This window comes from Myxocyprinus asiaticus, chromosome 30, assembly GCF_019703515.2.
Source record: "Myxocyprinus asiaticus isolate MX2 ecotype Aquarium Trade chromosome 30, UBuf_Myxa_2, whole genome shotgun sequence".
Taxonomy (NCBI): domain Eukaryota; kingdom Metazoa; phylum Chordata; class Actinopteri; order Cypriniformes; family Catostomidae; genus Myxocyprinus; species Myxocyprinus asiaticus.
The window spans coordinates 4,644,837-4,672,054 of record NC_059373.1 but is presented as its reverse complement, the minus strand read 5'-3'; the positions used below and the strand labels follow the sequence as shown (position 1 = coordinate 4,672,054).

Genomic DNA, 27,218 nt, shown 5'->3' with positions numbered 1-27,218 from the left:
GCCCCCCCCCCACGGTCAACAATTTTGGGGGCATTTTGAAGCGGATTTCACCCAAGGCACCATAAAACCACCACACCCCAATACATTAGTTTTGTTCTTTTAAGTTTAAAGTTATATATTTATCTTACATAGCCCCTAAAGGAACAAGATGGTGGGGGAAATTAGTTGGGTGGGGAAAAAAATAAATTAATGCATTTCATTCTCTCACAAAACATTTGCGTTCCCCCGAGAAACTTTGCGTTCGCTCGCAAAACTTTTGCGATCTCTTGCTAATTATTTTGCGTGCTCTTGCAAACCATTTGCGTTCCCCCCTAGGAATAAAATACGTTTCGCACAAAACTTTTGCTTCCTCCCTTCACGTATAGGTCAAACAATACTTCGGGGTTAATATGTCTTGTTTGTTATATTAATTTTAATAGATAACAAATTAAAATATTTGTATTATTATTATTTAATTTTTCATATCTAAAGTACTTGAAAATTTATAATTTAAAGGCATTTTTCAGGCAAACCAACAAGATTTTTCCAAACATTCACCACGATTACATTGGGAATTTAAGAAGTAATTAATATTTAGATGTGATTTACATGAACACATTTAAAAGAATCAGATCTTTGCATCTTTGAACCATTGGATCAAAGAAATTTGACTACCCCCACCAAATATCTATCAAGTGTTTAGACTATATGTCAATAAATAACACTTACTGTAGTTATGTCATGTGCATATTAGCCCACTTTATACATTTTTATTCATTTAGACCTACTGTGGCGCATGTAGCACATGCGTAGTAGCCTGCAGCCCCATCCCTCAAACACAGGAAGCTCTATGTTCAATCCTTACTTTCATTTTCTCTTATATGCTCTCCAACACCAGAGGTGAGGCTGCTTTCTTTGTTTTTCATCATATATCTCGTGTGCATGTTTCTAAATGGTTTTGAGAGTGATTTGATGTGATAATGGTTGTTATGAGGCCATTTGATTGGTTTTGAGATATACTTTGTGGTCTCATGGCCTAGAAATTGACATACTGTACATACACTGCAAGAAAAGTAGTATCCTATATATTTCACTCTATCTCTTTCATGTAGTTTTTCTTCTTATTTTTTTAGATTGTTTGTTTAATATGAATATTGTGTCCTAAACAATGCATTTTTCAGCAGATGTGGTGTAGCCTATGGTTTGTAATGCATCTCCTCTTTGAAATAGCGGCATAACGTGTAATTAGTGTGTTATTGTCAAATCCAGAATAATAAAACATGCCACTTTCACTCATTTAGAGACCAAATGCATGCAAAGTAAAAACCATGAGGCATTATATTCGCTCTGTTATGATGCTTTGAACATTTTATGTGCTTTTACAATGGCATCTGCCACTGACAATCTAACCACAAATAAAAAACAAGCATGATTTTAAAATGTATTATATGTTGAGCTACTGTACTTGACCAGACTGCAGAGAAAAGAAGAATAGCTTAGTTTTTAGACCAGAACAAAATTATTCTAGACCAACTGAACACAAAACCACAAAACAAGAAAGGCATAAATGTTTAGCTGAAATTGTTACTCTTTATAGAGAATGACCCGTGAACACTAAATCACTCCAAGTTTGATTCGGGTCATAAAATGTCAGCAGAGAAAAACAAGAACATACCGTATAGAGTGAGTTTTTTATATTTTAGTTATTGAACTATATTTAGCTGTGCTGTGGCTTTGTTTTGTTAATGTATCATTACATTAAACATGTCTGAGAGTGGTTATAGATTGGCATATGTAGGCTCGGTAGTATTTCCTCTCAGTGAAATATTGCCTGGTGTTGGACAGATATGAAGCGGCTCAATGGCCAGTGATTACAGCTGTCACTCTGAGAAGTCTCCAACAGGTGTCTGAAATGGAGACACCGTGTCTGTTTTGTGTAGATGTCGTAGTGTAGCTCAGAGGAAAGAATAAGGCTTTATATTCCATTGACAGGCATTTTTTGGTCTTTCCCAACTTTCAAGTTTAGATAAAAATGAATGAGGGAATCTACAACTCTACAACAAAGGGTATTGTACCAAGACGCCAACATATATTTCTGACAGAAGTGATAGATAGAAAGCTGTAACTCAGCCCCACTCACGGTTTTACCTACAAAGTCCTACATCAAGGTTATTATCATGTTATTATTAATATAAATTATTACTTATTATTAAAGGTTTAGTTCACCCAAAAATGAATATTCTCTCATCTTTTACTCACCCTCATGATCTCTAAGATGTGCATGACTTTCTTCTTTCTTCTGCAGAACACAAATTCAGATTTTTAGAAGAATATCTCAGCTCTGTTGGTTCATTCAATTCAAGTGAATGGTGGCCAGGCGTTTGAAGCTCCAAAAAGCAGGCAAAGTCAGCTTAAACAAACCATAAGACTCCAGTTGTTTAATCCATGTCTTCTGATGTGATTCAGTCAGTTTTGGGTGAAAACAGACCAAAATGTAACTCCTTTTTCACTATAAGTCTTGACAGCATAATCCTTGGCGATCATGATTTCAAGCGCGATTACTCTTCCTACAGCGCCATCTAGTGCTCTGCTTATGCATCAAGCACTAGGAAGTGTAATCAAGCTTGAAATCATGATTATCTAGAGACTGCAATGGCAAGATGTCCATTGAAAAATACATTTTGGTCTGTTCTCACCCTAAACTGATTGGATTGATTCAGAAGACAATGACTAAACCACTGGAGTCTTATTGATTACCTTTATGCTGACTTTATCTCTTTTTTTGGAGCTTTAAAGTTTTGGTCACCATTCACCTGCACTGAATGGACCGACAGAGCTTAAATATTCTTTTAAAAATCTTCGTTTGTGTTCTGCAGAAGAAAGAAAGTCATACACATCTGGGATGGCATGAGGGCGAGTAAATGATGAGAGAATTTTCATTTTTGGATGAACTATTCCTTTAATTAAAAACAAAATATAATTTTTTTTACATTGTTTTTTATTAATTATAATCATATTGTTTTAAAATCAATAATAGTAATAATAATAGTCATTATTATTCATGTCTTCTGAAGTTTTATATATATATATATATATATATATATATATATATATATATATATATATATATATATTATATTTATATATATTATAGTAATATATATTATAATGATATTTAGTATAATATAATTATAATTATATTATTGATTTATTACTATTATTATTTTATATTATATTATTATGTATTGTTTATTAAACTTTGCTCTGAAGGCGAAACATGTTTTTAAATTCATATTAAATTACAATTAAATAATTTGAAACAGTTTAAATTGAACAGTTAAAGCTTTTATAAAGTTTAAAATAAGAATTCAAGAACCGTTTAGCTGCAATGAAACAAATTTGAGAAATTTGTGTGGGAACAAAATAAAACAAATCAACAAACAAATAAGAAAAATTATTTAATTATTAAAATGGTTTTGAGCCTAATAATATTATTGATGTTATTGCTGTAATTAGTTATTATTAGTTATTATTATTTATAGTATTAATTATTAAACTTTGCTTAGAATGCTAAAAATATTTTTAGTCGTATTAAATTACAATTAAGTGTGTGTGTGTGTGTGTGTGTGTGTGTGTGTGTGTGTGTGTGTGTGTGTGTGTGTGTGTGTGTGTGTGTGTCGACCACTTGGAAGATTTGATCTGTCTCCCAGAAACCTCTTGCGTTTTCTGAAGGGAACAAATGGCTTCTTCTCAGAGATGTTGTTTAATCAAACATTTTAAATTACAGAATTAGGAGAGCCAATAAGACAAAGAGGATACATTTATAGAAAATAAGACTTATATTGATTGAGTGTTTGTTACACACGCCATTGCTCCGTCGCGTGCACGCATTGCTCAGACTGCTGTGCGCTCGCGCTAATCACGTTCGACTAGCAGGTTAGTCTATCTTTACAATTTTCTTACACTATAACGCTCGAATGTGACTTATATTCTGATTGTTAAACTACTAAAATGTTGCTTTTGTGTTATTTTCATGTCCTTGTGGCCGTTTTTGCTCGTTGCAGATGAGCTAATGGTGCTGGTGTTAGCATAGTAGCTAATATCAACGAAACACCCCAGTTTACTCGGATATTTAACAATGTTCTGTGTTTTTTTTAGCCGCATAATTTGAGGATTTAATATGTAATATCTGGCAACTGTACTTCTAAATGACGATATAATGTAATTTATAGTGGAGCCAGATATTATCGTTCTGACCGCATGTTGGTTGATATACATGTAATTTCTGTCAGTTAATGTCCTTAAATTTAGCCTCAACACTCATAATCAACCTTTTTTTAAAGAGTATGAATGTTGAAGATCAAATCCAGTCTAAATGTACAACTGTAATGTGTCTGATACGCGTTAAATTCATTGTTTCCACCCATTTAGGTGAGGAAAGTGAAAATGAAAGTGTTTTTGTATAGTTTTGATAATGGCTCATAAAACCCAGTATTGCTGTTAAATGGCTTTAAAATAAGTGTTTTTACAATTTACTATATATAGCTGAAGAATAGTAGTGTTTTCTTAACCTAGTGAGCTGCCTATCTAGACAGCATTTTAGTCACAGAGTTGCTGATGTTTTGGGGTATTCCAATGGCTCACAGTCTAGTAAATCATCAATTTAGATGACATTTTAGGCACAGAGTTGCTGATGTTTTGGGGTATTCCAGTGGCTCACAGCCTAGTAAATCATCTATCTAGATGACATTTTAGGCACCTAGTGAGCTGCCTATCTAGACAGCATTTTAAGCACAGAGTTGCTAGATTTTTGGGGTATTCCAATGGCTCACAGCCTAACTAGATGACATTTTAGGCACCTAGTGAGCTGGCTATCTAGACAGCATTTTAGGCACAGAGTTGCTAGTGTTTTGGGGTATTGCAATGGCTCTCAGCCTAACTAGATGACATTTTGGGCACCTAGTGAGCTGGCTATCTAGACAGCATTTTAGGCACAGAGTTGCTAGTGTTTTGGGGTATTCTAATGGCTCACAGCCTAACAACTAGATTACATTTTAGGCACCTAGTGAGCTGCCTATCTAGACAGCATTTTAGGCACAGAGTTGCTAGTGTTTTGCGGTATTCCAATGGCTCATAGCCTAGTAAATAATCTATCTAGATGACATTTTAGGCACATAGTGAGCTGCCTATCTAGACAGCATTTTAAGCACAGAGTTGCTAGAGTTTTGGGGTATTCCAATGGCTCACAGCCTAACTAGATGACATTTTAGGCACCTAGTGAGCTGGCTATCTAGACAGCATTTTAGGCACAGAGTTGCTGATGTTTTGGGGTATTCCAATGGCTCACAGTCTAGTAAATCATCAATTTAGATGACATTTTAGGCACAGAGTTGCTGATGTTTTGGGGTATTCCAATGGCTCACAGCCTAGTAAATCATCTATCTAGATGACATTTTAGGCACCTAGTGAGCTGCCTATCTAGACAGCATTTTAGTCACAGAGTTGCTAGTGTTGTGGGGTATTCCAATGGCTCACAGCCTAACTAGATGACATTTTGGGCACCTAGTGAGCTGGCTATCTAGACAGCATTTTAGGCACAGAGTTGCTAATGTTTTGCGGTATTCCAATGGCTCATAGCCTAGTAAATAATCTGTCTAGATGACATTTTAGGCACATAGTGAGCTGCCTATCTAGACAGCATTTTAGGCACAGAGTTGCTGATGTTTTGGGGTATTCCAATGGCTCACAGTCTAGTAAATCATCAATTTAGATGACATTTTAGGCACAGAGTTGCTGATGTTTTGGGGTATTCCAATGGCTCACAGCCTAGTAAATCATCTATCTAGATGACATTTTAGGCACCTAGTGAGCTGCCTATCTAGACAGCATTTTAGTCACAGTGTTGCTAGTGTTGTGGGGTATTCCAATGGCTCACAGCCTAGTAAATAATCTGTCTAGATGACATTTTAGGCACCTAGTGAGCTGCCTATCTAGACAGCATTTTAGTCACAGTGTTGCTAGTGTTGTGGGGTATTCCAATGGCTCACAGCCCTAGATAAATACATCTGTCTAGATGACATTTTAGGCACCTAGTGAGCTGCCTATCTAGACAGCATTTTAGTCACAGTGTTGCTAGTGTTGTGGGGTATTCCAATGGCTCACAGCCTAACTAGATGACATATTAGGCACATAGTGAGCTGCCTATCTAGACAGCATTTTAGGCACAGAGTTGCTAGTGTTTGGGGTATTCTAATGGCTCACAGCCTAACAACTAGATTACATTTTAGGCACCTAGTGAGCTGCCTATCTAGACAGCATTTTAGGCACAGAGTTGCTAGTGTTTTGGGGTATTCCAATGGCTCATAGCCTAGTAAATAATCTATCTAGATGACATTTTAGGCACATAGTGAGCTGCCTATCTAGACAGCATTTTAAGAACAGAGTTGCTAGAGTTTTGGGGTATTCCAATGGCTCACAGCCTACCTAGATGACATTTTAGGCACCTAGTGAGCTGGCTATCTAGACAGCATTTTAGGCACAGAGTTGCTGATGTTTTGGGGTATTCCAATGGCTCACAGTCTAGTAAATCATCAATTTAGATGACATTTTAGGCACAGAGTTGCTGATGTTTTGGGGTATTCCAATGGCTCACAGCCTAGTAAATAATCTGTCTAGATGACATTTTAGGCACATAGTGAGCTGCCTATCTAGACAGCATTTTAGGCACAGAGTTGCTAGTGTTTTGGAGTATTCCAATGGCTCACAGCCTAACTAGATGACATTTTAGGCACCTAGTGAGCTCCCTATCTAGACAGCATTTTAGGCACAGAGTTGCTAGTGTTTTGGGGTATTCCAATGGCTCACAGCCTAGTATATTGTCTATCTAGATGACATTTTGGGTACCTAGTGAGCTGCTTATGTAGAGAATGGTTTTCTAAATGTCTCGAAACCTAGTGAGCCAACTAATTAGAACACTTTAGGGACTTGGAGACCTGCCTATATGGGTAGCATTTTAGGTATCTCAATGTTTCTCAAAAGCTTGTGATCTAGGCTTTAAACACTCCTGAGATACCCAAAAATGCTGTGTAGGTAGGCAGCTCACTAGGTTTTGAGACACAGCCAGTGAATCATCCTATCTAAACTGTCCTCAGTCAGTACTGATGATTAGATCAACGCAGAAGTGTTTAACTTCATGCATGTCCTGGATTGATTGAAAACTAGCTGCACCGGTTGGGATGGATTTCTTCTTGCATTTCAACTTTGAAAACCAAAACCCTGAAGGACTGAGTTAAAATTGTTGTTTGGTGGCTGTTTCCAGTTCCTGCTTTTACTGTGAATGCAAATACATGGACTATATACACATAAGAGTCTGTCATGCATACAGACACACCCTAATGTCTTCCCAACCTGAATAATACTGCAGTTCAATTCACTAGGGTTCTCATGATACTAGATGAATGCAATAAAGGAGAAAGCAAAGCAGGCCGATTTATTCAGTAGCCTTCATGCAGGCTTTTGTAAATGCTTAGAATCATGTAGTAGAATAATGGTTAACCAGTGGATTGTTATTGCAATTATTGCAAACCTGCTTAATTGTTTAGGAAGTCTGTTTACATTGGTTAAGGATCTGAAACTACTGGATGCTGTTAAGGATCTGAAACTATGCTGCCCTGTGATCTGGGGGTGTGGATTTCCGGCCCCTTGTGTAAACAGTGTCCTGACTTTCGTCCTTGTGGTTATTTACTGCATACTTTTAGATTTGTCTTCTGTTAATGCTTAGCTATTTGCTTTTCTGGTCAACAGTCAACACAGTAAATAGGGTTCTTCCATTGCTGCAGCCACACAGTTCTTCCCTCCATTGGTTTAAATAAAGTAGGTCAAGGTAAAAACAAAAACACACACACTGATGATGTGGTTATCTGTTTATAAGTATGAAATAAAGCACACATGTTTGATGATAAATATTGTTTTGGACTTGGTTCCCTAGTACCATCAGTTACGGTAAGAACTGTGCAGTATATTTACCATCAGTTATTTCAGGTGAGCATGATCAATGGTGCTGTATTCCCTTGAGCTGACAGTGCTATACCAGTTTACTGAAGAGATTATATTTATAATTTAAAGGTAGGCATATATATACACTGGTGGCTAAAAGTTTGGAATAATGTACAGATTTTTCTCTTATGGAAAGAAATTGGTACTTTTATTCACCAAAGTGGCATTCAACTGATCACAATGCATAGTCAGAACATTAATAACGTGAAAAATGACTATTACAATTTGAAAAAAAAAAACCCAGAACTTCTTAAATGACTTCAAAGAGTTCTCATCAAAAAATCCTCCACGTGCAGCAATGACAACTTTACAGATCCTTGACATTCTAGCTGTCAGTTTGTCCAGATACTCAGGTGACATTTCACCCCACACTTCCTGTAGCACTTGCCATAGATGTGACTGTCTTGTCGGGCACTTCTCACGCACCTTACAGTCTAGCTGATCCCACAAAAGCTCAATGGGGTTAAGATCCATAACACTCTTTTCCAATTATCTGTTGTCCAATGTCTGTGTTTCTTTGCCCACTTGAACCTTTTCTTTTTGTTTTTCTGTTTCAAAAGTGGCTTTTTCTTTGCAATTCTTCCCATAAGGCCTGCACCCCTGAGTCTTCTCTTTACTGTTGTACATGAAACTGGTGTTGAGCGGGTAGAATTCAATGAAGCTGTCAGCTGAGGACATGTGAGGTGTCTATTTCTCAAACTAGAGACTCTGATGTACTTATCCTCTTGTTTAGTTGTACATCTGGTCTTCCACATCTCTTTCTGTCCTTGTTAGAGCCAGTTGTCCTTTGTCTTTGAAGACTGTAGTGTATACCTTTGTATGAAATCTTCATTTTTTTGACAATTTCAAGCATTGTATAGCCCTCATTCCTCAAAACAATGATTTACTGACAAGTTTCTAGAGAAAGCTGTTTCTTTTTTGCCATTTTTGACCTAATATTGACCTTAAGACATGCCAGTCTATTGCATACTGTGGCAACTCAAAAACAAACACAAAGACAATGTTAAGCTTCATTTAATGAACCAAATAGCTTTCAACTGTGTTTGATATAATGGCAAGTGATTTTCTAGTACCAAATTAGCAATTTAGCATGATTACTCAAGGATAAGGTGTTGGAAATGGGGCCTGTCTAGATTTGGTCAAAAATGACTTTTTTCAAATAGTGATGGTGCTGTTTTTTACATCAGTAATGTCCTGACTATACTTTGTGATCAGCTGAATGCCACTTTGGTGAATGAAAGTACCAGTTTCCATCCGAAACAGCAAAATCTGTACATTATTCCAAACTTTTGGCTGCCAGTGTGTCTGTGTGTGTATACATATATATAATATGGTTGTACTATCATTAAGATACATATAATGTATTTATTTTTCAATTAATTCCATGTATTTTTAAAGATGCTGCGATCCCAGTGATGGACACTCTCCATTTATAATTGTTGCTCTCAAGACAGATACGGACAGTTAATTTGAATAGCTTAAAAATACAGAAAATGCTAAATGAATTGTGTGTTAAAAGCTATTTTCATAACTGACGGATGCTACATCCAATGAAAAGATTTCCATGACGTGTTAGCTCTCTGCTGACTTGTTCTACAGGAATATTAATAGTTCACCCAAAAATGAAAATGAGCACTTTATCAAAAATTATCAAATTATCATTATTCATTTACCCTGATAACATCCCAGATGTGTATGACTGTCTTTCTTCAGCAGAACACAAATGAAGATTTTTAGAAGAAGATAGAGCTCTGTTAGGTCCTTATAATGCAAGTAAACTGGTGCCAGCACTTTGACAGTTCAGAAGTCACATTTAGGCAGCATAAAAGTAATCCACACGACTCCAGTCAACCAGTGAATGTCTTCTGAAGCAAACCGATATGTTTGTGTAAAAAATACATTGACAATTAAAATATCATTAACTGCCGGCAGTTGACACATCACGTTGCTGTCATGTGATGTAAGCGCGTCGGTGATTTCATGTGAGAATTTGGAAGTGGTGCTTATTTACAACAGAATGAATGTCACGTGAGAGTTCGGCCATTTCAAACAGCATCAGAGCCCTGGACGGAAGCGGCGATTTAAAGTTAAAAATGTTTTAATTATCGACTTGTTTCTTACATAAACCTATTGATTTGCTTCAGAAGACATTTATTGAACGACTGAAGTCGTGTGAATTACTTTTATGCTGCCTAAATGTGACTTTTGGACCGCCAAAGTGACCAGACATTAACAATATGCATGTAAACATGATTTTAGTGTGATAAAATTGCATACTAACCTTTTCTGTGTAAAGTTATGTTCAATTTTACAACTTTGCTGCCATGACAACGTAACTCGTAAACAGTAAAATCCTAAAACAACTGTAAAAATTAAGATTTTAACAACTTGACAGCGCAAGTAATACATAAGTTTCAACAGAAGAATTAATGTAAGTGCTTTTATAAAATTAAAAGCTTCACATTGCTGCCTTTAAACCCTCCAAAATTGGCTCCATTCACTTCCATTGTAAGTGCCTCACTGTAACCTCGATTTTTGTTTTGTTAAAGAAAAGGAGGGATGAATCAAAATAATTTTTTGTGGTAATAAACTTTATGCCACAAATACTGTTGAACAAGCTTAAGTTGTGTTGAACCCAAAATATTCCTTAAACACTGGCGGGAAATTCTAGAACTATTTGATTCAAGTTTATCAGAACGTTACATCTTGTGTTTGAACCAATGAAACCTGTAAACCCACTGACAAGTTTACTAAAAGCCTGTTTTGTGGTGTTTAAAGGGTCTCCAACCACTTAAGGTCTATCAAACTTTGGTCGTAAGTATCATGGTGGTGTCCTTTTTTCCCCCCACAATTCTTTGTATCATAATGGTACATTGTAATACTGCAAGCTCGAGAGAACTGTGGTACTATATGTTGCAGTTTGGCAATAACTCGGTTTCCTTGTCTTTTAGGTCTGAAGATACTGTGAGTGCAAAGATGTCTAAGCCCCCGAATTCTGCATCTCATTCCCAGTCCAGATCTAGGTCCCGGTCTAGATCAAGGTCTTACACTCGGTCTCACTCGAGGAGCCGCTCTCGGTCAAGGTCCAGGAAGCATCGCTACAGGTAGACAAAGTCCTAAATTTGACTATTCTAAAGTAGTTGGTAATTTATCAGTTGCTTAATAGTAAAACCAGTGGGCTTCTCTTATTGTTTGGAATTTAAACAAGCATTTATAAATAATACTATAAATAAATGTCTAACGAATGAATTAGAGCCCGACCGATATGGGATTTTTGAGACCGATACCGATTTTAGAGGGGGAAAATTCACAGATTACCGATATGGTGGCCGATATAGTTAATTCTCATTCTAGAGAGCATTTTGTTGGACAAAAATTTGTATGCCAGTGTGTAAGAGATGAAACAGCAATGTTTTTGGTTTGTTGTCCCAAAAAGAGATTCTCAAGAAACCAGTGAAGAAAATGTTCTGGTCACATTTAACCGCAAATCAATTGACAAAAATATGAAATTACATTTTTCATAAAAAAAAATATTGTATATAAATATATATATTTTTAGGACCTTTAGGATTTTTTTTGCATTGTGACATAATTTTCAGAACACTTAAGCACATTTGACCCTTTAGGAGTACACTGGCATATAAAAAACAGATAACTGCTGTTGTGGATTAACATGGGCTGATTTTAAACCACTGTAATGTCACAGCTCAGAAAATAGCTGAGTTTGAAAACAGCTGCACCTAAGCGCTCTATCATGCCCTTGATTTAAGGTCATTAACATTCAAATAGAAACAACCAGGATATGATACGATACAGTTGAAGTCCGAATTTTACATACACCTTAGCCAAATACATTTAAACTCAGTTTTTCACAATTCCTGACATTTATTTGTAGAAAACATTCCCTGTCTTAGGTCAGTTAGGATCACTACTTTATTTTAAGAATGTGAAAGGTCAGAATAATAATAGAGAGAGTGATTTTTTTTTTTTTCAGCTTTTATTTCTTTCATCACGTTCCCAGTGGGTCAGAAGTTTACATACAATTTGTTAGTATTTGGTAGCATTGCCTTTAAGTTGTTTAACTTGGGTCAAATGTTTTGGGTAGCCTTCCACAAGCTTCTCACAGTAAGTTGCTGGAATTTTTTCACATTCCTCCAGACAGAACTGGTGTAACTGAGTCAGGTTTGTAGGCCTCCTTGCTCGCACAAGCTTTTTCAGTTCTGCCCTAACAATTTTCTATAATATTGAGGTCAGGGCTTTGTGATGGCCACTCCAATAGCTTGACTTTGTTGTCTTTAGCCATTTTGCCACAACTTTGGAGGTATACTTGGGGTCATTGTCCATTTGGAAGACCCATTTGCGACCGAGCTTTAACTTCCTGGCTTGAGATGTTGCTTCAATATATCCATATAATTTCCTTCCTAATGATGCCATCTATTTTGTGAAATGCACCAGTCCCTCCTGCAGCAAAGCACCCCCACAACTGATGCTGCCACCCCCATGCTTAGCGGTTGGGATGGTGTTCTTCAGCTTGCAAGCTTCACCCTTTTTCCTCCAAACATAACGATGGTCATTATGGCCAAAAAGTTCAATTTTTGTTTCATCAGACCAGAGGAAATTTCTCCAAAAAGCAAGATCTTTGTCCCCATGTGCACTTGCAAACTGTTGTCTGGCTTTTTTATGGTGGTTTTGGAGCATTGTCTTCTTCCTTGCTGAGCAGCCTTTCAAGTTATGTTGATATAGGACTCGTTTTACTGTGGATATAGATACTTGTCTACCTGTTTCCATGAGCATCTTCACAAGGTCCTTTGCTGTTGTTCTGGGATTGATTTACACTTTTCACTCCAAACTACATTCATCTCCTGGAGACAGAATGTGTCTCCTTCCTGAGCGGTATGATGGCTGCGTGGCCCCATGGTGTTTATACTTTGCGTACCCTAAGGCATTTGGAAATTTGCTCCCAAGGATGAAGCAGACTTGTGGAGGTCCACATTTTTTATGAGGTCTTGGCTGAATTCTTTTGATTTTCCCATGATGTCAAGAAAAGAGGTATTGAGTTTGAAGGTAGGCCTTCAAATACATCAGGTACACCTCCTATCAGAAGCTAATTGTCTAAAGGCTTGACATCATTTTCTGGAATATTCCAAGCTGCTTAAAGGCACAGTTAACTTGGTGTATGTAAACTTCTGACCCACTGGAATTGTGATATAGTCAATTAAACGTGAAACAATCTGTCTGTAAACAATTGTTGGAAAAATTACTTGTCATGCACAAAGTAGATGTCCTAAATGACTTGCCAAAACTATAGTTTGTTAATAGTAAATCTGTGGAGTGGTTAAAAAATGAGTTTTAATGACTTCAACCTAAGTGTATGTAAACTTCTGACTTCAGCTGTACCAAGGCTGCTGCTCCTCCCATTTGTCAGTCTCTTTGTGTTGTTTTTTAATTTTATTTTTGTATGTGTCCTGTGAGTGTTAGAATTAAAAACATTTCCCTTTTGTCTGGGGTGACTACCTCTTTCCACTTTGTGTGCTTTCCGAAGTCTTCGCATGTCTTTCCCGCAGTCAGGAAGTTAGCTATGCTGATTCGTTAACATTACTCTTAATAACCTTTTTCCAATGAAAAGACTTGCTTTGTGTTGGTGGTGTAGTGAATGTGTTTGGTTTAGTTGGTGGTAAATTTGGATCATAATACCTTCAGTAAAGCCCTTGTGCTTTTTGTTATGTCCAGGAAATTGGTAATTGTAGAAAGAGAGTGACAGATTTCATGGATTGGAATTTTATGTAGATAGTGAAGTTTGCAGTTCCTTTATGGGAAATTTCAGGTGATTTCCAGTATATATATGGTATTGTTTTGGTTGATATAGCCTATGTAACTTGGAAAGTTTATGATTAAGGCATACATTTATGCAGCATAATCATACAGTCAGTGTTAAAAGCAGCTGCAAGAACAGCATGTGTTGTGAAATTTAAAGGAAATGATATAGCACTGTCAATGAAAGCACATAACTTAGCCAAATGGTCTTTGCTTGCACATTGCAAATACAACAGTGATTCTATGGTGCCCTCAAGTGGCCATGAACCATAATTGTATCTCTCCATCTGTTTCCTTTAGTTCCAGATCAAGATCCCGTTCACATAGCAAAGAGAGGAACTACTCTACTAGAGATTTTCAGGGCAATCGCGGATATAACCGTGGTTTCCGTGGCTACCGGAGGCCGTTCCATTACAACCGGGGCAGAGGGCGCGGCTACTTCCCGCGAGGTAACTATCACAGAGGTGGTGGCACCTATGGTTACCGTTCCAACAACTGGCATGGCCATAGAGACCAGCAGCAGCCTTATGACCACTCTTACAGTCCCAGGAGGGGACGCTCTCGGTCCCACTCGCCCCGCAAGCGTTCAAGGAGTCGAAGCAGATCACGCCATTCCAACAGATCGTCCTCTGGCCGTTCCAGACACTCTAGCTCCTCCTCCTGCTCCTCGTCTCCACGACGACGCAACTCTAGCTCTGGAAGAACCCATTCAAAAGATTCCAAGGGAAGGGTCTCACCTGGCGAGGGTAAGGGATCCACCAAGGAAGCATCCAAGCCTGCGGGAAGTACCCCTGACGAATCTGCTAGTAAATGGGAAGGCCTGAGTGATTATGATGGCAGCCCCAAACGCTCGGGCAATGCAACATCTACTGGCGGTCAGTCAGAGGCTAAAGTGTCCCTTTCTGGAGGTGCTGGCAATGGTGGTTCACTGTGGCGAAGCATCGGTCCTGCCAGCAAAAGCCCGCCGGCAAAGGAGTCAACTTCAGCTTGCTTTGGCTTCTTTTCCAAGGAAGAAACGAAGGCAGGGGACAAGTCCGCTTCCATCTCAACTGCTTTCAAAAAGTATGTTGGTTCTTCTTTTGTTTTGTCTTTTGGATGTTTTCCCTCTTTCCTTTTGTCCTCCTGGCAGTTTAACGATAATCACCACTCTCTCAAATGTGTTTAGTCCTTGTACAGTGACAAAGATCCTTGGAAGAATAGAGCTTATAATGGAAACCAGCTAATTACAAACTCAAATGTCACAATCCAAAACTTGCTGGGCATTTACCTGTGCTATGAGGTTGTTTGCAATCCAATAATTTAGGAGAAAAGGTTTTAATGATGTAAGTATGGAATAAAAACCCCCATCCTGGTTAGTCGTCTCTGCATTTCTGCAAAGTTGAACCATAAGTTTGCGCATGTGTTTTGTCTTTATCGTTTATGTTGTAAGGAGCTTTTCTTATCTTGCTGTGAACATTCAAAGGTGTCAAACTCAATGTCAAATGTTTTGAAAATCTCAATGTAGTCCAATACAGTCTGCTCTTTGATGTACGAAAATATGATTTACATCTGATCCTTTACCAGGTTTTTGGCAGAAAAGAAAAAGCCCTCATCAGACAGGGATAATGGCAGGGATGAGGCTTTATCCACGGGAGACCCTGACAATGAAAAGAGCAGCGTTAAGTCGAGAGGGATTTTCGACACAACGGAGTCTGGCTATGATGGCTCAAAGACAGATAAAGGACTTCCTTTTCTCGACCCTGAGGAGGAGGAGTACCGCCAGGAAATGAAAGATAGGAAGAATGAGGAAGAGTCCAAGTATAAAGACAAAGTCCCTCTCTCATTGCGAGACTTTAGCGAGGAGCGTTTCGGCAAATGGGACGACTCTGTCTATCTCTCCAACAAAGCTTCTTCACGGAGGGATGAAGACGTCGAGGAGGAACTGGATGTGGAACTTTACTGCAGTCGGAAGCACGCGACAAGAAAGGAAGAGAAGGCCGCCAAGAAGAAGGAAAAGAAAAAGAGCAGGATAAGTCCGTCCTCTCTGTCGCCCTCTATAGGCAGGCCAGTGTTCCCAGCTGGAAGAGAGGCCTCACCCCCAGCTAAATCCACAGTGAAAAGAGAACCAAAGTTTAATTTCAGTGTAAAAGCATTTACTGATGAAGGAGAGAGGTATGCATAGAAAATGTTGTTTCTGGAAATCACATTTACTGCTTTTCTAGTCATGCTAATTTTGTTGTCATTTCTGTATGACTGCTGGATGCATGTGTATCACTCTAATTGCTTTCCCTCAGCTCATCAGGTGCATTAGGTAAAGAAAGACATTTATCACGGGATCTCTTGCACCCTGGTAAAAAAGATCATGAGGAGTTTCGCTCAATCTTCCAACATATTCAGGCTGCTCAGCTTCGCAGGAGCCCTTCGGAGCTATTTGCTCAACACATAGTCACCATAGTACATCATATTAAAGGTAATTCCTGTCTAAGCTAGTGGTTGTGTACAACTCTTGTTAGTCTATAAAGGGATTGTTCACTCAAAAATAAAAATTGTCATCATTTACTCACCCTCATGTTATTCCAAACATATTTGAGTTTTCCCCTAGTGAAATACAACAGGAGATGTTAGGCAGAATGTATGGAAAAAAGTGAATGGTGACTGAGGCTAGCATTCTACCTTACATCTCCATAGTTTAATTTTAGTGTAAATGTTTCTGAATGCTTTGGTTTGGAACAACAAGAGAGGGTGTTTTTTGAGGTACCCTCAAGGTTCAGTCCTCGGACCATTTTTGTGTGAAATGTAATGAGATTTTTGGCTTAATTTTTGTACTTGTACTTCAATATGATGACATCCAGGAAATTACTTTTTTACCCTATGAATATAGCTCAACATTTCCAGTCATCTGGGATGACTCTGAATGAACGATTTGGAATATACCAAAGAAAAGCAGCAGAGATGGAAATGATGAAGCCAAAGAAGAGTCCTGAGATCCACAGGTAGGTGCATTGCATTCTGATTCCGTTCAACTCGAAGAATAAAAACACCCATAAATACTTCCTAATTATGGTTTATTTGCCTTGTTTTCTTTTCCCATTCATAATTCCTCAGTGTTCTTTTACAGGAGAATCGATGTGTCTCCCAGTGCTTTTAAGAAGCACTCTCACCTGTTTGAGGATTTCGAAGAGAGCGGCTACAAGGTGACAGAGCGTTTTCAAATCTGAAATTCCTGCCCAAATGTGTACCAGCTGAAACAGCAGAAATGTGCAATGAGGTCTCTAATGCTAATACTCAAGAACCCCAATTGCAGTCTTGTATTACTGAGCTTTATGCTCTTACCCTCCAGCCTTTGTCGTATGATTAATCGTGGGTACATACTTACCCAAACAAAATGGCTAATCAAATGGAAGTGACAATTGATCCTGTGTCCAAGCCTTTCACTGGACCGCTAACCAATGCAATAGTAAGTATATCTCTTCAAAAATGTGTTAATAAACAAACGTGAGGCTCAGTACTAGTCAATATGAGGAAAGCAAGGAGCATGCTGCTTTCTCATGAGATTTGTGCGTTTTCTGTCATCAAGTCACTTGTTAGATGTATGTCACAAATTCAGTGGATGTCTCAATGTATGATATGGTATATAACATCATATTACCTCTCAGATTACACAAACCCATATCGTTGGTTGTTACATCTTGGCCAAACTAAATTCTGAGACCAACCAATACTTTTCAAGTCAGAGAGGGTGACTGAATAAAATAAGGTTGGATTTTGAGGTTATTCCTAAAGTGGCCATTAGATGGAATTTTTCAGCTGGGTTTTGACTGTCAGGATTATAGTAATCTGCCTTTACAGTGTGAGTAAACCGTTCTCAATGTGTTCTGGTTCATTTAGTTTTACTTTAGCTATCAATTAAATGTTTTACTTTCTTTGCCCAGGTTAACCCAAATCCTTACATTTTTCTTAAGTCAAAGTTTAATTTTAAGTTCAGTTCAAAACATGATTATTGAAATTGCATTGTAGTCCAACTTGGTCTGGCAAACCTTATGCTGCATTCACATAACATTGGGATTACTGTAACATTTCCGACTAGTAAAAACTGTTCAAGTCAAACTCATAATTACAAGTTGGAAATGGCGTATTTTATGTATTTCTCTACCTTGACCTTTTTACGTCATGTAAAAACAACCAAAATGGCAGCAGATTCAACCGTTAAAGATGGCTACATACTGTATGTCTGTTTAATATGTTATTTTGTTTTAGCCAACATTACCTGGTGCGCTGTTTTGGTTCAGGATTTTGTAAAAGAATGTAGAGAATTTAAGTATTTTGCCATCATCAATTAAAAAGTCGCACGTGGATCTATTTGCCATTATGAGCGTTTCCATAAAAACTAATATTTGGAGTTTGTCCTTTAGAAATTACGGTTATTTTGACATAGCATTAATCTGGGCTTGAAGAAGTTTTATCTTAAGTTTACTGGGTGTACACTGTATCAATTCAAATAAATTTGTTAACATTTCGGGTCATTGTTGTGTCTCCACAGGATCATGGTAAAAAGCATGAAGGTGATTCATTGGACCTTCGATTGGCTATTGAGCGCCGTAAAAAGGACCCTAAACGAGATGGGGGAAAGAGTTCAGCTGGGTCACGGACGCCTAGCCATGAGCTCTCCCCTGACAGATCCTCCAAACATAAGAAGTCAAAGTAGGTTTCATTTGAGCCTTTGTTCTTAACAGATACTGTAATGATATCAAGTTCGTTTAACTTATCTATTGTCATTTACATTTTACAGTTTATTGACTTTGTTAATATCTAAAACAGTTTTTTTTTTTTTTTTTAGTATGACATATTTCACAGGTTTTTTTGCAATGAGTTTGAAGCAGCTCACGTACAGACTTCATTCAAACCTAGTTGTGCTATTTATTTTATTATAACCTTTATTTTTTTAGAAGACATTGTTAGTGTATTGGTTAACATTGTAACATCATCCATCATCCAAAATATAATCAACAATGCTGATGTCTTTGCAATATGTGCATTAAGAATTGTTAATCATCTTTATTGCAATTATTTGCATGCTAAACTGTTTCGGTCTTGTGTCTATATAACCATTTATATCTGTCTTGCATTGCAAAGATGTTTTTGTGATTATTCACTCCAGGGAATGTAAATCTATTCATAAATCCTCATTCTTCAGACACTTTTACTGGAAATGAGTATCAATGGCTCTGTTTACACCTGGTACTAAGATGCATTTTGGGCAGTCCAATCAAAAGTTGACAAGCAAGACACATCACCATTTAAAAAGCTTTTAGAATATTTATCACAAGCTAAAGAATCTTTTATAGAATTGTCATATTGTAGAGGATTGACTAACCTTCTTTGTCCCATACACTATCATTTTTTATGGAATGCGTTTATCGATTGTTTGATATCTACAGTTGAAGTCAGAAGTTTACATACACTTAGGTTGAAGTCATTAAACTCATTTTTTAACCACTCCACAGATTTCATATTAGCAAACTATAGTTTTGGCAAGTCGTTTGTGCATGACACGAGTCATTTTTCCAACAATTGTTTTCAGACAGATTGTTTCACTTTGAATTGACTATATCACAATTCCAGTGGGTCAGAAGTTTGCATACACCAAGTTAACTTTGCCTTTAAGCCGCTTGGAAAATTCCAGAAAATGATGTCAAGCCTTTAGACAATTAGAGTCTGATAGGCTAATTTGAGTCAATTGGAGGTGTACCTGTAAATCTATTTTAAGGCCTACCTTCAAACTCAATGCCAATTTGCTTGACATGGGAAAATACAAAAGAAATCAGCCAAGACCTCAGAAAACAAATTGTGGACCTTCACAAGTCTGGTTTCCTTGGGAGCAATTTCCAAGTGTCTGAAGGTACCACGTGCATCTGTACAAACAATAGTACGCAAATATAAACACAATAGGACCATGCAGCCATCATACCGCTCAGGAAGGAGATGCATTTTGTCTCCTTGAGATGAACAAAGTTTGGTGCTGAAAGTGCAAATCAATAACAGAACAACAGCAAAGGACCTTGTGAAGATGCTGGATGAAACAAGTAGACAAATATCTATATCCACAGTAAAATGAGTCCTATATCGACATAACCTGAAAGGCTGCTCAGCAAGGAAGAAGCCACTGCTCCAAAACCGCCATAGTACAAAAAGCCAGACTACAGTTTGCAAGTGCACATGGGGACAAAGATCTTTTTGGAGAAATGTCCTCTGGTCTGATTAAACAAAAATTTAACTGTTTGGCCATAATGACCATCGTTATGTTTGGAGGAAAAAGGGTGAGGCTTGCAAGCCGAAGAACACCATCCCAACCCTGAAGCATGGGGGTGGCATCATGAGGAAGGAAAATTATGTGGATATATTGAAGCAACATCTCAAGACATCAGCCAGGACATTAAAGCTCGGTTGCAAATGGGTCTTCCAAATGGTCAATGACCCCAAGCATACCTCCAAAGTTGTGGCAAAATGGCTTGAGGACAACTAAGTCAAGGTATTGGAGTGGCCATCACAAAGCCCTGACCTCAATCCAATAGAAAATTTGTGGGCAGAACTGAAAAAAGCATGTGTGAGCAAGGAGGCCTACAAACCTGACTCGGTTACACCAGTTCTGTCTGGAGGAATGGGCCAAAATTCCAGCAACTTATTGTGAGAAGCTTGTGGAAGCTGAGTGCAACTGTAGTTGTTTTTGCTTGAAATAGCCTTTGAAGCTGATAATAAATCAACTCAAACTTTTTTAGTTTAGTTTTAATGACTTCAACCTAAGTGTATGGAAACTTCTGACTTCAACTGTATGCATCTCCATTAATCACTTGGTCGGATTTCAAGGGGAAGGTCTCTGATTTCATGACAACATACATCAATCTCCATATCAGTATATTACTGCATGATAAAGTAAAAGAAAATAAAGGTAAAAAGAAATGTGAAAATTGTTTTGCTCCATTTCTCCCCATTATACTTGCTATGAATCCAAATGTTATTTTGAGGAGTTACCTGTATTAACTGAGCTTCAGATGTGAACTGCAGAAGATCTGTGAGGTTATTGTGCATGGTTATGTTTGCATGTTTTCAATTTTCCAATCGAATGGTTATTTTCTTTAAAACCACACGTTTCGTTAAAATTCTTGTATACTTCGGTTTTGACACGAACACAGAGTGTCTACGCATAGCTGAATGCTGTAATAAATAATTCCAGAAGCATTAACGCATGGCTAGAAAAAATGTGCTGAGCGCATTCAGTACTTGAGCACTCTGATGACCATATTTGCTTCCCGCATCTGACTGAAGTTCATTTTGGGCTTTAGCGCATTGGTTGATTGACGGGCGAGTTGCCAATTCTTCACTGCTATTCGAACGGATGATTGTTTACACTACGAGGCCAGTGTAGTCACATGCTTTTTCGATCTCTTTTGACAACCTTCAAATGTGGTTGAAGTGGACAAATCACAAAATATTTTGAACCTGGTTAACGCCTGTTTTTACCATCGTCCAGTTTCAAACAGATCCTAAAGCGCATATTAAAACCCGTGTAAATGGGGCCATTGCTTATGTAGGACTGATTATAGAATTGTGTTTTAATTTTGGACAGACTATGGCTACGTTTTTTGACACCTTTCTCAACACCCTGTAATCTTAATCTGAATAACTACAGCTCTTTGCTTCTCTGTTATTTCAAACCATATATTAAGTGCTGACTCATTATCTCTCAGTAGCTGATTGAATAGATGGTTTTTAACTCTGTTCTCCTTTCTAAAGGAAAAGCAAAAAGAAACGAGAGCGCTCTCCTTCCTCTTCCTCCTCTTCATCATCATCTCCCTCCCCTCGTTTGTACAGAGGGAGGGAGTTCCATGGGGAGGAGCACATGGAGGGAGGAGGGGGGTTTAATAAGGCTCGTCTGGGGTCCAGGGAGTATCTCGGGTCCATGGAGCGCGGCGGCCCTCGGGACTATGAGGGTCATATGGACAGGGGTTATGAGAGGGGCAGAGGAGGTTATGATCGAGGAGGATACGACAGGGGTCGTGGGGGTTATGACAGAGGATTTGTAAGTACTCCAATGTTTTATGTGACATTGATGGGGCTTATTGATTTGTCACAAGAATTATTTTAAAAGATTATCAAATGATATTTTCATTTATGTTTTGAATGCCAGGTTGCTACTGTTTGTGACTGTAAAATATGGTCTATCTGCAGCTGATCTGTAGTTCTTTTGTATTTGCAGCCCAGAATGAGAGGTAGAGGATGGAATAGGGGAAATTACCCTGGCAACAACCCCAACAATAACCCTCAGAATATGGCCGCCCCCCCACGCCCCCAAGATGAGGAGTGGGACCCTGAATACACCCCCAAGAGTCGGAAGTACTTCCAGGTGAGCTTCAGAATTGATCAAACCATGTCATATTGACGGTTATTAGTGGTCAGTAGGGTTGGATTCGATGCCTTTTTCACGCATCGATAATCATAAAAGTTGCCCAGTGGTTATCGATCTACATAGGCATTTTTTCTGATATAAATAGGGCTTATAGTCTTTGTATCTTTGTACAAAATTCTCAACACAACTTTGGTGAAATTTGAGCAACTGGGTAACTTAAAAGGGGGTCACACACCGGACGCATCTGGCAGACGACAGCGCGTACTAAAATTAGAAACCATTATTTTCTATGAAGGTACGCACACCACTGTCGCTTGCTGTCTGGCAGTGCCACGGACATAGTTTTACATAAAATTTTACCCAAAGCATTATCAAAAGACAAAGATTATGTAATTTAGCCATCACTGTATGATATATTGTGCATATTTATTTTTAAAATAGCCTACAAGTATGTCTTTTTGTGGTTTGACAGCTTGAATGAAACCTATTCAAGGCTACATACAGAGAAATTGCATAATAAACATCACTATTTCAAATTGTTCAGTCTGCGCAGTTACACCAGTTTCGTACACTAACCTGCAAACTCATCGACGTCACTGTTCATTCTTGAAGAAGTACAAAAACCTTCGTAACTTTTGTGAATATGGTGACTAGATTCACAACTTTGGACTGCCATCTGCACCGCATCGACGCGTCCTGTGTGTGATAACTGTTCCTTGATGCACGCAACACGGCGCTTCTTGTCCAGTGTACGACAGGCTTCAGTATATGTTATATTACACCCCTTGTGGTCTCCCAAAGCTATTACACCAGTCTACATTAAACAGAAGGCCAACTGACAGTGAGTTGGAAAGCACACAAATTAGGCTTCTAATTTAAATGTCTGTTAATATATTGATGCCTCAAGAAACGTATCGAGAAAATAACGTGCCAATCAATGTATAGTTTTTTTTTTTATGACATTCCAAGTGGTCAACCAATGTTTTTTATTTTATTATTTTTTTATATACAAATATAATATCAAACTGTAGATATTGTCATAATTATATGATGGCAAATGAAATGTACAGAAAATTAAGGCTATGTTCTATCAAGGCCTATATCATTTATCTCGATACTGAAACTGATTTTTTTTTTTTTGTGCAATTTCTGAGGATAAAATGGATCATTTTAGCCATTTAACGTTTTATTTAAAAGCCGTCATTGTTTTTTATTTATAGGCCTAAATTGCAAATGATCCGATATCTATTTTTATTTATAATTTAACAACAACAGAACATTTTCAGTCTTTTAGCAGATTTTAATCTCATTAAATTTATAACAAGTGTTATGACTGATCGTGTCTGCAGATGCTTGTGTCTTTCAGCTTTTCTGTCACTAAAATGAGCGAAAGGAGAAATATATTAATCATAGACAACTAATTGCTTAGATTTTTTTTTTCATGTTGAATCTAATGAAACGCAATCATTTTCATGGTTAATAATACATTAAAAAAAATAACTAGCTTAGTAAATATCTTAAGGGTGTGTTCACACTTGTAGTTCGGTTCTCTTGGTCCGGACCAAAAAAGAAAATGATACATTTAGTCCTGGTTCGCTTAGCGTTCACACTGGCATTTTTAACACCGAACAACAAACGGCATCAGGAAAAATCACAACCTGATTGGACAGCTTTAATGACATATGTTTTGCGACGGAACTTGCTGAACATCCAAAACAATGCTGGCTGCTGGGCGAAATGCGCTCGTTATATTTATATATGTATATATGGTGGTATTTTTACCAGCTGAGAACAAACGAAGAGCTAATAAAATGTGTAAAGGAGTCAAAACAGCGCCAGGAATTCCTCCGTTGCACACACAAACGAAGATATGCTGCAAGGACGTCTGACGGCGGTACCGACGCCTGTACCGAACTGTAATGGGCAACATAGCTCCTATGATGAGAAGAACCAGGTATGCTTGAGGTCAGTATTAGGCAAATTACTTCCTGTTTTTGGTCCGTTTAGACGTCTTTGGTCCATGGTGCGGTTTGATTGATATATGAATGCAACAGAGTTCGTTTGGAAGCTGACCGAGACCCACTATTCAGGCGGTCTCGGTCCGCTTGTTTGGTGCGCACCAAGGTTCGGGTGGCAGCGTTCACACTTGTTCAAATGAACCGCACTAACAGAGCAATCGCACCAGAGTTCGTTTTAATCGAACCAAACCTGCCAAGTGTGAACACACCCGTAGTATCAATATTTTTATGTGAGGATTGATCCTCTTGATACAACATCAGAATCAGAAGAATCGGTACTTTAGGATCGATTCACCCTTCAATTAGTTAATTTGTTAATTATCAATTTGTTTTGAATATTTTACACATTTCTATTTCTTGAAAGTGAACAAAAAGGAAAACCCTTATTTCAATTCATTCTTTCATTTTTCCCCCCCCTCTTTTTCTGTTCTTTTTTGTTTCTCATAATCTCTCGCCCGACTGTAGCATGATGACCGGGACAAGGAAGGTGAAATGAAGTGGTTGGAAACTCGGGGGCGAGGCAGAGGAAATTTCCCACGCGGCAGAGGCACTTTCATGATTCGCAAGAGTGGCGGCAGCCCCAAATGGACCCACGACATGTTCCAGGGTAACGCCGAGCAGGGAGACATGGGAGATGGCAGCACAGAGCACAGCCTCAAAGATGACGACAAGTCAGGGGAAAACACTGCTTCCAAGCCATAGATTATTAATAAACCGATAGTTCACCCAAAAATGATTTTAATTTTTTTATTTATGCACTTTATTGTTCCAAACCTGCACGACTCTTTAATTCCATGAGAAGGTGGTGACTGAGACTAACATTCTGCCTAACATTTTGTTTTGTGTTCCACAGAAGAAAGTCATACAGGTTTGGAACAGTATGAGGATAATAAATGACAGAATTTTCATTTTTGGGTAAACTTTCCCTATCTGTTTACCCATCCTGTCTCTCGACAACTGTAGTTCAACAGCAGCTAGCGCAAAGTGAGCCACCCTTAGAAGTGTGTCCCTGATGCATTCGTAAAGCTCTGTACAGAGTGATGTGGGTTATATAATCAAACATTCTATAATTTACAATGGGGAAACTGCTTCTGTTTCTTTTTTCCTCATCATCTCTGATGTTGTTTTGTTTTTTTGTTTAAAGGGTATGGAAGGTGTTCGTTTTCTTTATGAGTGATTGTAAAAAATAATCACTTTTTTATGCAGTGGTTGAAACTGAAATTGATCCTGTAAAGAGAAGGTACCCTGCAAAGAATGCCTCCGTACAAATATGTTGTTTGTGATCCATACAGATGCGTATGTTTTTTGTTGTTGTTTTTTTTTTATGTGTGTGTTTTTTTTTAAAAAGTGCAATAGAAAAATCAATGCACTTGTGCCTTAGGTTTAACAGCAGTTTTACTGTTTGTTTGTTTGTTTTTTATTTATTTTATTTTTTTAGCTTTTTTAATATTTTGCTGATAGATTGTCCCCCCCTTTTCTTTTTTTTTTTATTACATGTAAATTATGATGCAATCGTTTATAATTTTTCCCCTTTTACTTTACAGTCTCAATGGTCTAGGTTTTAGTGTATCATTGGTGCATATCCTTATTTGGACCAATCCACTGTACACTGGAGCTCTAAAGTTTGGCTGTAGACAATGCATAGTAAATGGGTTCCCGTTCATGTGTGACTTCCAAATTAAATTAGTTTATTTTCTTCCCATAAATGACACCACTAATGACAACTTAAAATGTAAAGAAAAAAAAAAAGAGAGGAAATAAAGTGTCAGATTCTAAGGGAAAAAAATCTTATAATTTTTAGATCAATATTCATCTGATTTTAAAGTAGATAATTACTACAATCCAAGAACATGCAAGCAGCTGCATGGAATTTTTATTTAAGCAAAACCTATGAACCAACATGTATAATAGTTATCACTTGCATGTCTTTAGATCAGACCGTGATACATTTGACGATAATCACATTAACATTTGTGTGCTCCACTGTACTTTGCTGATCTGTTAAGGAATTCTCTGCATTTGAGAGAATTCAAATAGGACTCTGCTTCTTTCTGTCCCTTAGACAACTGATGTGATGACATAACTGTAATGCTGTGACTCAAAACTTCTGTTAGCATTTTACAAATTGCTCAGTCAGTGCTTTCAGTCTCCATGTTGATTTTGAAATAAATCCATCCTTTGTTATAAGTCGTCTTGTTTTTGTTTGAAGCTATTATTGGCCCTTTAAGACATGAGTTGTAACAGCTGCTTTCAACAATTGTATGAAGAGGTTCAGCTGCAGTTATGCAATGAGATGTGAAATGCTTTGATACATGTTTTAAATGCCTACTGTTTCACATACTATTAATAAAAAATAGTATGCAGTAGACAGTTAGCCTTATACTTTTCAGAGCAGTAGATGAGACAGTCAATATCTGTCTTTGGTCAACTTGACAATGCTGCCAACATCTCTGGAGCATTTTGGAAGTTTAAAGGAATGGAACTAATAACATTTAAAGGGACTTTAGATTCACTTTCTTCAGATGCCTTCAAGAAAACACTTTCCAAGGACACAAAAAGAAAACTGTTTTTCAGACAGAGCAGGAGTATGAAAAAAGAAAGGGGAGCTGAGAGCCGAGATATTAAGGGTTATGGCATTAAGGCCTTCTCTTCCTTTTGGAGGTTTCGTCTTGACATTTGTGGCACATTCTCATTTCTAATACACTGACTTAAGAGTTCTGCCAAGCAGTTATCCAAATGTGAAAATTTTGTGTTAATCATTGGTATTGATAATTTTTTTTAATTTGTTTTACATGCTATACTGTATTTACAGATACATCAAATATTAAGCACTTTTTAAAATCAAAATAAACAAGCAAGTGCTTGTAAAACCAACCACAAAATAAATAAATAAAAAAAAATAGCCCAAGATGGAGCACTTGAATGGGAGAAATGAATAGGAGAAATTGGAACGCCCAATATGGCGGATG

General features: G+C 37.7%; 1 protein-coding gene across 3 annotated transcripts; it reads left to right on the top strand.

The window, feature by feature from the left end:
• The first annotated feature begins 807 nt into the window (after positions 1 to 807).
• Positions 808 to 27,131, top strand: LOC127420857 (thyroid hormone receptor-associated protein 3-like). 3 transcript variants are annotated; one of them, XM_051663439.1, is made up of 12 exons: positions 3,664 to 3,915; positions 7,783 to 7,861; positions 10,986 to 11,138; positions 14,149 to 14,910; positions 15,412 to 15,999; positions 16,122 to 16,297; positions 16,709 to 16,820; positions 16,946 to 17,021; positions 18,368 to 18,528; positions 21,619 to 21,904; positions 22,082 to 22,228; positions 24,715 to 27,131. In XM_051663439.1, exons 3-12 carry the CDS (start codon positions 11,011 to 11,013, stop codon positions 24,949 to 24,951), a joined length of 2,673 nt encoding a protein of 890 aa, XP_051519399.1. In that variant the 5' UTR covers positions 3,664 to 3,915; positions 7,783 to 7,861; positions 10,986 to 11,010; the 3' UTR covers positions 24,952 to 27,131. The 3 variants fall into 3 exon arrangements, with proteins under 3 accessions (XP_051519397.1, XP_051519399.1, XP_051519398.1); XM_051663437.1 differs by lacking the exons at positions 3,664 to 3,915; positions 7,783 to 7,861 and adding an exon at positions 808 to 879; XM_051663438.1 differs by lacking the exon at positions 7,783 to 7,861.
• The last annotated feature ends 87 nt before the right edge of the window (positions 27,132 to 27,218 follow it).